This window comes from Leptonychotes weddellii, chromosome 12 (assembly GCF_054177405.1).
Source record: "Leptonychotes weddellii isolate Sample4059 chromosome 12, ASM5417740v2, whole genome shotgun sequence".
In the NCBI taxonomy this organism is placed as follows: Eukaryota; Metazoa; Chordata; class Mammalia; order Carnivora; family Phocidae; genus Leptonychotes; species Leptonychotes weddellii.
In genome coordinates this window covers 48,508,345-48,523,598 of record NC_138380.1, presented here as the reverse complement: position 1 = coordinate 48,523,598, position 15,254 = coordinate 48,508,345, and the positions used below count along the sequence as shown (strand labels likewise).

Below are 15,254 nucleotides of genomic sequence, written 5' to 3'. Positions count from 1 at the left end.
TGGAACTATGGAAGATTGGATCTGGAAGGGACCTGAGCCATCACTGAGGGACCCAAAGCTCTTCTTCCCTTTTCCTCTTTATATTGTTGAAAGTAAAACAATTACTATGAATGGCACTGCAGTATATAAACTGGATATCTTGGGATGAAAAAGTATAAACAATGAGCAATCACAGGTTCTGTACTGTGTTAAGATGTGTTTGGAAGAGCCCCACCCTGGGGATCCAAAGGAGTCAAAAGGTCCTGTTTGTAGTCCTAGCTTGGGTACTAACTTCCTACCAGTGTGACGCTTGATGTGTTTTAGGTCTTTGTTTTTATATCTTTCAAATGAATATACTGAACAAGATGGTCTTTAAGGATTTTTTTTCCAGCTCTAAGATCTGTACTTCTCCTTTCTAGTCCCTACAAAGGAGCCAGGACTGCTATGTACAGTTGCCCAGGATATCTACTGCACATTACACAACTCCAGGGGTGTGGGCCACATATACTACAGATATATACAGATGTGAATGGTTCCACCTGGATGGGCAAGACAGCATCCTTGAAAAGAGAGGTCCTTAAATTTGTTGAGGGCAAGAAATCCTTCAAAGAGCTTTCCAATCTTGGCCCTATTTTATCACCTCTGTAGTTGTGGTTCTTGCATGTAACACATACCTTTGAATCGTGGATCATACATCCGCAGTAGCAAATGATCAAAGAAAGGGCAGAGTATTGTCTACCTTATAATCAGCTCTCATGCCAGTGTCTCTTTTTCTCTCTGATCTAGTTTCTGCCTTGGGCATCTGCCCTCTGGATTGTATGGACTATGTAACCTTTACCACTCAGACAGGTATCTCTGGAATCAACCCTTGCTGCCCACTTGACCTTTTCAAATCTGTGTCCCCAGTCCTGCCACACCGTTTGCTCAACCTCTAGCAGTCCTAAACCGTAGTCCTCTCTGACCTTGTCATGCCCTATTGACCTGTTCATTACCCAGCCTCTTGGGAGGAGATGTCAAGGTAGAAGAACTTAATACTGTTGAAGCACAAAGGGAGCTTTGACTTCACCAGGCTGGTTTTCCTCAAGTTGAGTTACTATTCCACAGGCTGCTTATGGGTGGTTTGCACGAAGTATTTGTTGTTTGGTTGCTTGTTTTCGTTCAACCAAGTTAAGTCGACTTTCAATAGTAGCACGGTGAATCTCCAAGAAAGGCCTAGAGCACGTAGCACTTTGCTGACTCAGTGATCTTGGACATTCCAGAACAGTGTTCTCTGAAAGACCAGTTTGGGAAACCTCATTTACATACGAGGCCCTGGAAGACAAAGCCCAGGACCACATAGAGTTCGGCACAGAGCAAGGGCTGGGACCTACGTCCAGGACACAGAGAATGCTTAAAAACTCCTGTATCTCTTGTTTGTATTTGAAGACAGCAATTTTCATAATGATTTTTCTTTTAAAAGATGACTTTTGAATGTATGGTGTAAATGATCTAAATGTTGCAAAATCCTGCTTAGATATTTACTGTTCAGCTTGAGGCTCTATGACCTGGCATTTAAATGTTCCTGTCTCATGCACAAAAATGCAGTCCCTTCTTTAACAAAACATTTCAGTGGAAAGCCTTCATTTTTGTGCTCACTGTTGTTTGTACCCGTCTATTAATATTTATGTTTCCAGGAAAATAGGAAGCTCTTCAAAGCCAGTCCTTCTCTGGATGCCTGGAAGATTTATGTGGAGTTCGTCGATGACATGGTGGTAGAAGGCTTTTTTCAAGCTCTCATGCATGACTTAGACTTCTTTCTGATGAATACGGAAGAACAGCGGACACCTGTGCCATTTTTTCAAGCACAGATGATTTTAATGCCTCCTGAGATTCTTTTCAAACCTTCTTTAGAAAGAGAGGCTGGGCATGGCTTCTACGATCTGGTAGAAGAAATGCTTGGCAGCAGCTGTAGAATGTCTGCCCAAATGGAGCGAGTGGCCTCACATCTGGAAATAGCAACTTATCAGGTACTATCTTTGAAAAGGGGTATGACCTTTGGTATTAATGATGGAAAAATAAATGGAGGTAACGGGGAGCACACGGAAAGGAGAAGCTAGGGAAAAAAAAACAGCACAGTTTCTGACTTTACCAACTACTCTCCCTTTGAAGCACAGCCTTGGGTGGTGGTACGTTGCACGTGATTGACAGGGCAAGGTGGGTTTTAATGAACGCTCGCTTTTCCTCTCATTTAGAATGACATGGAGAATATGGTGGGCCTGGTAGAGGTCAGGCAGGAGATAATGAAGAGAGTGGCAGATGTCATCAGCAAAGTCTTGGACTTCAGAAATACCCTGGACACATACGCTTACCTCTGGGTTGATGACCGAGCTGAGTTCATGAAGCATTTTCTCATGTACGGCCAGACTGGGTCATCTAACGAAATGGATGCTCATGCAAATGAAGAAGTCCCCAAACAACCACCAACTCTCGAACAATTCAAAGAGCAGGCAAGGAGAACCCTTAGTGTTCAATGTAGTTACTCCTGTTTGATTGAACTGTTCAAGGAATTTTTTTTTCTAATTATAGATTGACATTTATGAAGCTTTGTATGTTCAAATGAGCAAGTTTAATGACTTCAGAGTGTTCGATGGTTGGTTCAAGGTGGACATGAAGCCTTTCAAAGTGAGCTTGCTGAACATTATTAAGAAATGGAGCTGGATGTTTCAGGAGCATCTTTTGAGATTTGTCATAGACAGGTAGTCTTCTATGCTTTTGGCATTTGGAATTACAACTTTTAACACCTGACTGCTTTCTAAAGTTGAGACATAAATTTTAAGAACATTAAAACTACCAGTTTCTTAGCAGAGATGTGATGTTTAAATAGAATCTTACTTTCATTGTTGACCTATCAGAAGTCTTCTACTTCTCAAGGTTTTAATGAACTTAATTTGGATTTGTGTGTGTTCATGTACGTATATGTGTCTGTGTACGTTTCTATATATGTATTTAATAGTCTGAATGAGCTACAGGAATTTATAAAGGAGACAGATGCTGGACTTCAGAGAGATTTAAGTGAGGGTGATTACGATGGTTTAGTAGATATCATGGGGCATCTTCTGGCAGTAAGAAGCCGACAGAGAACTACGGATGAATTATTTGAACCCTTAAAACAAACCATCATGCTCTTGGAAAACTACGGCCAGAAGATGCCTGAGCAAGTCTATATTCAGCTAGAGGTAAGTGTCATGGTAAAACACCCATAATTAACATAAACTGGGCACCTCCTTTAGCCAAGTTCTTCACATGCCCTCTCTGAGGACATGCTATAACAACCTGTCCTGGAGACAACTGTTGGCATTCTGCAGGTTAGGAATTTGAAACTTAGAGAGATGTAATACACTTTTCAAAGTCACACAAGTTGTCACTCCAGTCCGTATGAATCTAGGTGTGTTTCATGCCAAGATATTACATGTCAACCGCTGTGCCTACTGCCTTCTTATTAGGAGGTAATTAGCGAGCAGCCTGTGAGCTGCTCCTTGGAGTTCCCCTTGACCATTCCTTCTAGACGTGAAACATACCCCTGTTCTCTTTCATTGAAAGCTGCCTCTCAGTTGAACAGTGTCCTAGTCTTCGGAAGCATATCATGGACATTTTTTTTTTTTTTAAGATTTATTTATTTATTTGAGAGAGCGGGAATGAGAGAGAGTACTTGGGGGTGGGGTCAGAGGGAGAAGCAGGCTCCTCGCTGAGCAGAGAGCCCGATGCGGGACTCGATCCAGGGACTCCAGGATCATGACCTGAGCCGAAGGCAGTTGCTTAACCAACTGAGCCACCCAGGCGCCCTATCATGGACATTTTAATAAAGAATAAGGAAAGCCCAGTTTGGGTGGAGAAATCACTGTTTTCTAAAAAGGAGTTCTGTGTCTTCCTCCTGTTTCTATTATCTAGAAAGAGTAGGTAGCTGCTCTCTGCCCAGTGATAAGCAAAGTCTTTTTAGTTAGAACTGAAACCATGAATCACAGTCTCAAGGCCAAGCTTCTCTTCCCATGCCTGTGTTGAAGATCTATAGGTCATATATTTCCATTATCCACCAGCTTCCAGGATGGGCTTACCTTTAACCTTGCAAGTGGGACTAGTGGACGCATGAACTTAAAAAACTTGTATTAAATTCTAGTTCAGTGATTCAAGCCTGGAACTCAAGTACTGTGTGAGGCCATCTCATCTGTTTGCCTCAGAGCGTGCTTCCTCTTGAGTAAAATCTCTCTCCAGATTCCTCACTTCTAAAACTGGTATGGTCTCCGGTTTCCCACTTCTTTGTTGCGGTGAAAGTCACAGTTCACACACCATAAAAGTAATCCTTTCAAAGTGCTTGGCATTTAGTATGTATGTAATGTTGTGTAACCACCGCCTCTAATCTCAAAACACTTGCATCACTCCGAGGAGAACCTCCACACCCATGAGCCGTCCTTCCCCGTCCCTCCTCCCTACCGGCCTGCCGCCAATCTTTGCCCGGGTCTGTGGGCTGACTTACTCTAGATACTGCATGTAAATGCAATGGTCCAATCTGGGGTATTTTGTGTCCAGCTTCTTTCACTTGGCATGGTATTTTTGAGGTTCATTGGCATTGTGGCATGTGAGTGCCGCATTCTTCTTGTGTCTGAACACCCACCGGTTCATTGTGGGTGCAACCTGTTAAGCCTTTCATCTGTTGATGGACATTGGGACATTTGGGTTGTTGCCATCTTCTGGCGATTGTGAATAATGCTGCTATGAGTGTGGGTGCGCAAGTATTTGAGTACCCCTTCCTTCCTTCCTTCCTTCCTTCCTTCCTTCCCTCCTTCCCTCCCTCCCTCCCTCCCTCCTTTCCTTTCTTCCTTCCTTCCTTCCTTCCCTCCCTTCAGTACCTGTTTTCAATTTCTTTTGTAACACAGGAGTGAAATGGCTGGGTCTCAGAGTGATTCTAACTTTAACTTTCTGAGAAAACGCCAAACTTTACATGGCAGCTGCTGCCTTTTTATATCTCTGGTTTTGTTTTGTGAGGATCAAATGCAACAGTGTATTTACAGGTGCTCTCTTTTGACTATAAAGAATTAATACAGATGAATTACTAAATTCTCTTTACCTATAAAACTGTCCTTATAACTGAAATCCACTTAGACACAGAGATGAGATGTGGATACATAGATACATAACAAGAGAGATGAAGTAGTATGGGGCACAATGTAAATATTTGTTTTTAGAAAGCTTTGGATATTCTTTGAGCCAGATCTTGGACCTTAAAATAGAGAAACTAGTCATAACCCAGGTCATGGATATCGGGGATTTTAGCTACGGCTTCTAGAATTTTCACTATAAGAATCGGGCTCCTTACTTACGGTTAATGAATTATGGAAAGTGCGCTAGGCTTTCTAATATTTCGAAAGTGGGCCACAGTTCTAGCTATGTGTCTGCCTTTGTCAGTAATTCAGGCTGCTCAAGAGAAAAAACAAGACTCATAGGCAAAACAAATTTCATGTGGAGGATAACAGTGCCCCAATTTTATTTTAATTAAAGCATTATGTGAGAGTTACTGTTTCTTCCTCATAATCATTAACAGTTAGCAGTTATAACATTTTCCAAATACTTGCCTGTGCTTGGTTCTGTGCTAAGAAAGCCCTCCAGGTGGCTGTGTCCTCACTCCCTCTCTATAATACGGTTTGAAGCAGGATTAAACTTTAACGTATAGATTTTTATCAAGTCCCTTCCTTGTTAAGAAGCCTTCACTGACTGCCTCTAGCCTCTGAATACTGTCTAGTTGCCCTACGAGTGCTCTTCTACCCCCAGCCTGCATTGGTCGTCTTACTTTGCAGGATCTCAAGGGATCACACCCAAATTTCTGCCTGTTGGAGCCCGGTCCTTACTTTGAGCCACAGATTCAATGCTCCCTCTTTAGGGGAATCCTATCAGTGAGGCTTTGGAGATCATCTGATCTTTTAGTTTTCAAGGAACATCTATTTGTATCAAGTGGAATCTTATTTGGAATCCCTAAAAAAGAAGCAGGTAATAGCAGGCTTACTTAGTCAATAAGGGTTAAGGGGCCTGAGCTCAGGGATGTGACGTTTGCAGCCCTTACTCCTGAAGGGACGCCAGGTGATGGTTAGGTTCCATGGGATCAATTGGAAATGCGAAGTGAGCTGCGCAGATGAGGGTGCGGAGTTTTGATGAGAAGGATGGAAGGAGGAGACGAAGGACAAAGAAGTTTAAAGCCCAGGTCTCTTGGTCTCTGGTCTGTTTCGGTAATTCCTATCAGGAGTGTTGCCTTCCAAGCATTCTGTCCCATAGAAGAGTTCTTGGGCGCCTCTCATTGACTCTGACAGATTGCAAAACAATTTAAGTGGAAGAATGTATTTTATGTTTCCAGGAGCCCTCCCCCACATGGATACAGTTGACACTTAGCACAGCGTACTCTTCATAATTAGCAGCTACTCAATCATCCATCAAATATTTATTGAGGCTTACAAAACAGTCTTTAGAACCTTTGTTTTTGCACTCGAGCTACACAAGTAGAGTCCCCTCACCATGGGTGGTTTTGTATGACAACACAATTTCAGTGTCCTAGGAGATCACCCAGAGAAACAATGCTTTGTTAGTCTGGGCACAAGGAATGCTTTTCGACAGCATTTACGCACAACGGCGCTTCAAAGAAAAGAATTTGCTGTTGTCCTATTTGCATTGTAGTCAAGCAGTGCAGAGTTGAGTTGCTACCTGAACTATTTATTGCTGCTTTTGTCCTACATCAAGTAGAAATTAACCTTCCCTTCCCTTGGCCTCTCTTTACTTCAGAAATCCTGGTTAGTTACAATGAACCTGACCTAAATGCGCGAACTCTCCGTCAAGACAGAGTACACACAGAGCTCTGGAAGCTAGAGGAAAAGGCAGATGAGATTGATTCACGTTTTCCTCTGTGCCCCACCAGATTCAAAACATCTTTCTTCACTTGCTAAGTTGCTAAACCTGGCTCCCATTTCCACTTGTTAGACAGCAGGGAAGTTCCTTTCCAGAGTGCTTGAATTTTATTCCCTTAACAGCAAAACAATTTGGAAATTGGTGTGTCTTTGGAAAAGATTTCCTGTATTCTGAGATAAATCTTATACCAGAGGACAACTCTGGTTTATGCTTGGAAGATCCGAATGCAGTGGTGTCAGTGGATCAGCCTGGCTCGGAGCCTTCAGCCGTTTGCATCTTTCTGAGGATAAACTCCTTCTGTTCAAGAAGAATGAGAAGACGTTACGGGTTAATGTATAGAGGTTGCAATAATTGAATCTTGTGGAGGTCATTTAATTCAGGCACTGAAATATTTTCCTCTCTGCACCTTTGTTTTTGTAGGAATTACCTGAAAGATGGGAAACTACCAAAAAGATTGCAGGAACTATCAGACATGCTGTGTCACCTCTCCAAAATGCAGAAGTCACCCTCATAAGGAAAAAGTGTATTTCATTTGATGTAAGCGAGCTACTAAGTTTTGTGGGTGTTATGTTCATTTTCTTTGCTTTAAGAAAGATTTTTTTACGAGGGTAATTGAAGCTATTTGAGATTCACCTTCAGTTTTTTTCTGCCCTCCTCAGCGGAAGCAGGCCAAGTTCAGAGAGAGATTCAGACTCAGTGCTCCTCTTGGTTTTAATGCAGAAAATCCGTACACAGTGCTTGATAAGGTAACGCTGAAGCCAATTGTTTTTTGCTACAAGAGCCCTTGTAGAAAGTCAAATTAGACACTGACATACTGAGATATTTTGCCTTAGTTTGGCAGTTAGTTAGAGCAGTTGAGAATTAACTATTACAAACTGGGTTATGAACCGTTCACCCCAATAGTGTTTTAAATCGTGTCTCCCAAAACCACCATCATTATCAAAGTGATCATGCTAGTGAAAGTAACAACTGCTATTTTTTAAGCACTTACTATGTAAATGTGTCAAAAACTTTAAGCATACTGCTTATGTTATTTGTTCTGGTTCTTATAATATCCCTACAATATAGCTTCTCTTCTTTTCAGATAGAGAAACCATCATGTGTAATTGAGTAATGTTGGGGATTACACAGTGACAGATTAGTATTAAAATTCTAGCTGTCCAAATTTTTTTTAATCAGGAATTTTACCCACTATTATTGTTTGCCCTGTGATACTTGGCTAGCGACTTTTAACCATGGTAAAGAAAGCCCATAACTTACTCTTAACTTGGGATAGAAATATTATGGAGTCATACAGTCCTAGTTTCTAATGAACTGCTTTATTATAGTTGACTATAAGAACGAACATAATGGGCAAATAACCCAAAATGGTGAGTGGTTCACATGAGGCTTGAAAAAGGTGTTTTAAAAGTTTATTAGAAAATTAACACTTGCATTTCTTGAGGAATTCTTAACCTAGCAGCCAAAATGAGCAGTGATGGTGAAGTTTAGATTCAGGAGCAGTGAATCTTTCTGAGATCTTCATGGAGGCTGCCATCCTGTTTTTACTCCATACTAGAGATAGGCTTGACTCCTTAGACTGGTAGAAAACTTAGAGTGGACACAGCTTGTACCTCTCTGTCCAAATTCTGGGTTGAATTTAGTTTTAACTGCTTTACACCCTTTCAGAAAGCACCATTCTGTAGCAGAAGATCTTCTCTTGCACTTGGCTGCAGAAAACCGGTTAATGTATTCATTGTGGGTTAGAATATGCTAATAGAGTTGTGGGGTTTTTAAAGATTCTATCTAAATTGCAGGTGGTCGGAACAGATTGTGGAAGGGGAGACATTTTTACTTGACTAACCAATGTGCTGTATATAAACATTTACTACAGTTATTCATTGAATGCTACCATTTGCGTGCTATAATATAACAGCATGGAGTTAAATATTTAAAAGTCAGAGATATTTATCTTTGGACCTACAGAATGTGTTGAGGGATGTTTTGCATGTAGTAGGGCTGGGTTACCTTTGTTTTGAAGTCATTTATGTGTGTGGTGTGTGTGTGTGTGTGTGTGTGTGTGTGTGTAGGTGCATGCACATCTAATACCTCAGTGGATTCATCCAGAGGCACATATATGCTTGTTCTGGGGGGTATGGTAGACCTTAGTACTCAAGGCATCTCACTCCACAAGGCAGAAACCTTTGACCCACCAGAATCAAAGGGAGTGGTATGGTATATTATATTGTATATTGTGTTATAATGGATTCATCAGTAAACTTACATTATGAGCTTTTGTTTCTTCATATGCAAAGACACAGAAAACACTTGAGTTAACATAACTCGGTGTATATATTTAGGAATGATTTAGTATCAGTAATAGGAAAAATGGCAACTAGAAGGGCTGTTGACTTTGGGGAGCATGGTACTCCAGACAATTTGAAAAATCCTTTGGAAAAACGGGATGCCGAAACACGTTCACAGATGTGCAACTTAAAATGTATTGCTGCGCTCCCTGGAAAAGAAGAGGACTCTCCTAAAGGGCAGGGGAAAAAATGGAGGAGCTGAATCTAGGGTGAAAAGCCAGAGGCAAACATAGAAGCCTGTGTTACTGTGATGGCAAATGAAACATTGCTACCAGGAGACATGGAGATACTTGGGAGCATGAGTACTGGTTACCCAGGGAGCCTAAATGACCATCAGAAGCAGAAAACATTAATTGCGGTATTCATACAAGGTAATAAATTAAATGTATTCATGCAAGGCAGTGCTTACACAGTAGTAGGAATCAGTGAATTTTGCACAGCCTCACAAATATATATAAATAAGCCTCCAAAATAAATAGGAATTGAAATGTCTTAATATAGAGTATAAAATTACATAAACTTCAGAAACAAACTTTAACATTTTAGCATTTAGCAGTGCATACATAGGTAGTAAAAAAAAAAAAATCGGGAATATTAAATAAAAATTAGGTGGTTAATTCTGTAGTGGGAAGGAGGGGCATAAAACTGAGGAGTCCATTAAAAGTTACTGATAACATAGTCCTAAGCTGGATGGTGTGCACACACACCTGCTCCTTTTGATGTATATGGAATTTTTCATAATAGAAAATGGGTAAAACTAAGAGAATTGTGGTTCTCATTTATAAACGTATAACTTATAAAAATGAAAACCATAACTTGTACAATGAAAGAAGATGAAAGTGCTGATACTCTTCTTGACATAGTAGGAAGTCAGTGAAGTTGAAAACTGATGAAGCAGAAAGGACTAAGTATGAGTATTTAAATTAAAAAAACAGAAGAACTAAAGTAATAGTTGGTATTGAGAGGAGGATGGGAGAAAATATAAGGTGGAAAAACGAAGTCAAGTCCTTTTTTTTTTGCAAAGTCGGTAACCTAGTGTAATGTCTCAACTTGATAAATGAAGGCGTGGCCTGCACACAGAATCGAGAGAGAAATAGCACCCAGAAGAACAGGAGAGAGAACCAGCTGCTTCTGCACGACAGGCTCCTCCATCCTCTAACTTTTACCATGTGAATACGCTACTATGTTGATAAAAACTAAAATTAAGAGTTGGCTTATCAAGAAAGAAAAAAATAACTCCACTTAACATTTGGCGTAACACAGACTATCCTACATAGATGGGATGGTAGACCAGTTGTAGGAAAGGTCATCGTACAGTGAAATTTCTCCTACTGTGCTGTCTTTAGCTCCAGGGTTTTATTTCATGAATTCTCTAAAGTGCATTTTGTACTATTGATAATCTCTAGGATATTTTTTTAAATCCAAAACTTTTTTTTTAAAGAAGTGGTTGCTGTTTCAGTGGAAGCTCTAGAGCCTCACCTTTGGCTTCCCTAGCCGAGTCCCCAGCTGTACAATGAAAATCGGGAAGATGGTTTTCATAGAAATCTGATGCAAGAGCAAATTTTGCTGAAGTATGTGTGGGGGCAGTATTGGTGACATGATTGGATTGATGACTAGTCTCCTCTCACTTGCTGAGTAGCCGTGAGTTTGTTCATCAGAACCCTACAGTTTACCAATAATTACACTGCCGGCTTCTTTTAATTTTCATTTTAAGATAGAGGTTGCAGATGTTGACCTTTACAGAGGTTCACAGAACCGTGTAGCTTCTCTTTCTTTGGCAGTTCATTGATGTGAAGGGTGTTGGGGTGCATGTGTGTGTGTGTTTTTTCCTTAGGCAAATCAAGAGCTTGAGGCATTGGAAGAAGAAATGTTACAGATGCAAGAAGCTACCCACCTTTTTGAAGTGGCTCTTCCTGAGTATAAACAGATGAAGCGGTGTCGCAAAGAAATAAAATTGCTCAAGGGCCTCTGGGATGTCATTACTTACGTTACAGTAAGACACTGCCTTTTTTTTTTTAATAGTTCTTTTGTATAAATAGGCAATTTTTAGTGTCTATATCATTCCGTGGGTTTGTTTTTTTTTTTTAGATTTTATTTATTTATTTGACAGAGAGAGAGATAGCGAGAGCAGGAACACAAGCAGGAGGAGTGGGAGAGGGAGAAGCAGGCTTCTCGCCAAGCAGGGAGCCCGATGCGGGGCCCGATCCCAGGACCCTGGGATCATGACCTGAGCCGAAGGCAGACACTTAACGACTGAGCCACCCAGGTGCCCCCCGTGGGGGTTTTATAATGTCTTGAAATCTGTGGGTGTTATATTCCCCTCCCCCCCAAATTAGAATTTGTCTATCTCTGTGAGAAGATTCTTCTCTGAGTTATCAGTTGTTTTCCTTTTGGATCTGAATGAAACTGTATAATGAGTTGACTGCTTCAGATTCTTTTCAGGGATTATGTAGGATATAAATGAAAATAATACTTAAGTATATACTACATGTATATGGTGACCCGTGCATGCAAATTCATGTATATATTCCTACCTACAGGTATGTGCATATATAAGAGACCTGACTGAAGTTAATTTGCATGTTGTTAATTAAGTCCCAAACTTAAATATAAAAATAAGTTCTGGGGAACTAGGTATATTGCAACACATATTCTTCATAATTTGCTTTGAAGTGAGTTGAAAGCCATATAGAGTGTTAAGGGACATAGAATATGGTCAGAAAGTTAACGAGCATTTTGTTGATAATGGATAAAGACTGTCTTATGGAAGCTCATTTTATATTACATGCAGAATTTTAAAACCTGGTATTTAATGGTAATACACTTATCAATTCAGAGTATTCAGGATTAAATGATAATGATAGTATGTAAATGGAATTTGTCACCGCTACTAGAAATTAATATATCATAATGTTTTCACCTTAAGTTTGACATGTCCTGACAACTTTTTTGTTTTGCTGATAGGGAAGTTTTGACTAGTGCAGTTAATATTTAAATAATTGACTTTTCACTGGATGATGGAATCACTGTGTATCATCAGTTTATATATTTTGCTGTGAAGACTTGCTTTCACCAAATGTTGTTGACACTTTTATCTGCTTGTGCGTTTTCAGAGAAGCATTGATAATTGGACTAAAACCCCGTGGAGACAGATTAATGTGGAACAGATGGATGTAGAACTCAGAAGGTTTGCCAAGGCAAGTTCCATAACTGTCGATTACAACCATTTCTCTTTCTCAGCCCCACCTCCTTCCATCTTGCCTAACCGAGTATCTGGTATGTTGGGCTGCATGTCCTTATTTACTTCAAACAGGATGATAGTAGACAGTACTTTTTTTTTTTTTTTTTTAAAACCCTGAGCTAGTTGCATTTCTAATCAAGCCTGCCTTTTTTGTGAATGAGTGGATGAAAACATGTTAGGGCAAGTGGATTGATGAGTAGCAGCTATAATCTTGAACTTCCTTTGGCTATCTAGAATGGAGGATGTTAAGATTAAAAGTACCAGGGCTGAGAGGTTAGGCTTCTGAAAGCTTTTGAATTCTTTCCTTGGCAAACATTATTTTGTATTGCAGGATACATTTTGAATCTGGGATTCGGGGCGACTAATTGAAGTATGCCCCTTGGGAGTATGTATGGAATACTGTGATCTTTGTTCTTCCTCTTGACTATTCTGATATCCCACGGGGGCTCAATATATACAGAACGGAGCTGATTTGAATGCAGTGCTTTGGTACCTAGTCATATGCCCTCTAAAGAGGGTAGAACCTCTTCGGATAAAGCCAAAACGCACAGAAGGAAAATGCAGCTAAAAAGTGGCAGGGCCGTTGGCTTTTTTTCTCAGAACGTGTTTGCGTCAACTCATGAGGTTTCCTCATGGGACCCCCAGTGAGAGCCTGTGAATAAGAAACCAGTGTATCCACATGGCTTATACACACGAGAACTTGTGATAGACAGATGAGTGGATCCTTTTCTATTTCTCTGGTTTTAGCCCTTAACCAAGGGGCTTAAATGCTTCTATTCTTTCATAATCCAGGGAAAGGTAGATTTATTCTTTCATGGAACACAAATTAGGAAATGTGCTAATATATCTGGGGATCTATTTTTTTGTTTGTTTTTACTTTAGGAAATCTGGTCACTAGACAAGGAAGTCCGTGTATGGGATGCTTATGCAGGCCTGGAAAGCACGGTGAAGGACATGGCGGCCTCCCTGAGAGCTGTCATGGAGTTACAGAGCCCTGCTCTCAGAGGCAGGCATTGGCACCAGCTGATGAAGGCCACTGGGGTCAGTTTCCTGAGTCTTGTTAATTGGATATTTTTGTGACTGTGGAGAGTTATTCCTTGGTTTACATTGTTCATCTGGGATAAAGTGGATTTGTGAAAAGACTTCAAGTCAAACGGGGGAAGTCAAGCTCCTCAAGATAGAACCCACAGACTGACCATGCAAAGATCCTCCTTCAGCCCCTCCTGTGGACTAAATGTTGTCTCCCCACCCCACCCCACCCCACCCCACTTCATACATTGAAGCCTAAATCTCTAATGTGATAGCATTTGGAGGTGGGGCTTTTGGGAGATAATTCGGTCAGGAGGGTAGAGCTCTCATGAATGGGAGGAGTGCCATTAGAACCAGATGGAAAGAGCAGAAATTTCTACCCTCTGCCATGTGAGGGTACAGCAAGAAGACAGACATCTGTAAACCAAGACAGCCTTCACCAGGAAGCCATCAATGCTGGCACCCTGGTGTTGGACTTCCAGCCTCTAGAACAGTGAGCAAGTAAATGTTCATTGTTTACCCCACCCCGTTTATGGCATTCTCTTACAGCAGTTTGAACTAAGACGGCCTCCTTTTGTCTTTTACTGACTCTGTAACCTCAAACAAGACACTTAACGTCCCTATTTTGAGTTTTGTTTTTTATTAATAAAAAGAGGGGATGCTGTGTGCTCTCCTTCGGCAGAGGAATCTCGTAAGGATCAAGTGAGAGGACGTGAGGGCCTTGTGTAGAGCACAGCGTGGCCACAGAGAACCTTAGTCCCAGGCTGGGGAGAGCCAGAGAGGGCTCCGGCTACCAAGAAGCAGGGACTGGCTATTAGCAGCCGCAGGAAAGGAAGGGGCTTTCCTGTAACTGCGGGGCAGGGTCAGCTGGCTCTTCAGGGGTGAGGGGTGCGGTTGAGCTTGAGCACTTAGGAGGAGAAGAGAACTTCTCAGTAAATACTGGGGTTGTGCGGGGAGGGGGGGGTGTGGGTGGGTGGCAGTCAACAAGATGATGAGGAAATAAATGTGAATTATTTTGTCACATGATAAATATGAATAATGATACTATGAGTAAGAATATTTTTTTGCCAAGGAACTCAGATTAAATTAGTGAGAAAAATAAGTTAAATCACGGAAGCAACTAGGAATTATGTCCAGGGAATAGAGTACTTGAGGAAGAAAAGACAAATGAGCTACTCGCTGATTCCTGGGATGTCAACCAAATTAAAATAAATGAACACTGTGATTCTCTTTAAAAATGGGTTTTGTGGGCAAAGAGATAAGAAATGAGCTGACAAGGGAAGGATATGAAACAAAAGAAAGTAGTGGAGTGTGAATGTGGGCCTGAACCTTGGCCCTAGCTTCTGGTGGGTGATGCCTCAGTAACTCTGAGTTAAAAAGCAGTGTCTTTAATGGTCCCCACCTTCCAGAACTAGAGGTGTGCTCAGCAGCTGACTTGAATATATTTAGCTGCGATTCATCCTTCTGGCCATTAGGCACAAGAACCATTAATACACGTGTAATGTAAATTCTGCCCTTTTCTCTTCCTAATTAGGTCAGATTTTCTATCAACGAAGCCACGACTTTGGCAGATTTGTTAGCATTGCGGTTACACCGAGTGGAAGATGATGTCCGAAGCATTGTGGACCAAGCTGTGAAGGAACTGGGGACGGAAAAGGTGGTGTCTTCGGGCTGTTCCCTGTTACACTGAACTAGTTCTCTGCAGTAGCCCCTAAGACTCGGAAGTTCCCCGCGCC

At 41.2% G+C, this 15,254-nt stretch overlaps 1 protein-coding gene across 1 annotated transcript in view; it reads left to right on the top strand.

Annotated features, from left to right (window-relative positions):
- The window catches only part of DNAH11 (dynein axonemal heavy chain 11), a 281,936-nt gene that overhangs the window by 53,064 nt on the left and 213,618 nt on the right, over positions 1–15,254 (top strand). Inside the window, 10 exon segments of the mRNA XM_081800433.1 lie at positions 1,653–1,985; positions 2,211–2,465; positions 2,545–2,714; positions 2,972–3,194; positions 7,324–7,440; positions 7,563–7,649; positions 11,083–11,241; positions 12,362–12,445; positions 13,372–13,530; positions 15,053–15,175. Of these exon segments, the coding sequence (XP_081656559.1) occupies positions 1,653–1,985; positions 2,211–2,465; positions 2,545–2,714; positions 2,972–3,194; positions 7,324–7,440; positions 7,563–7,649; positions 11,083–11,241; positions 12,362–12,445; positions 13,372–13,530; positions 15,053–15,175 (1,710 nt within the window).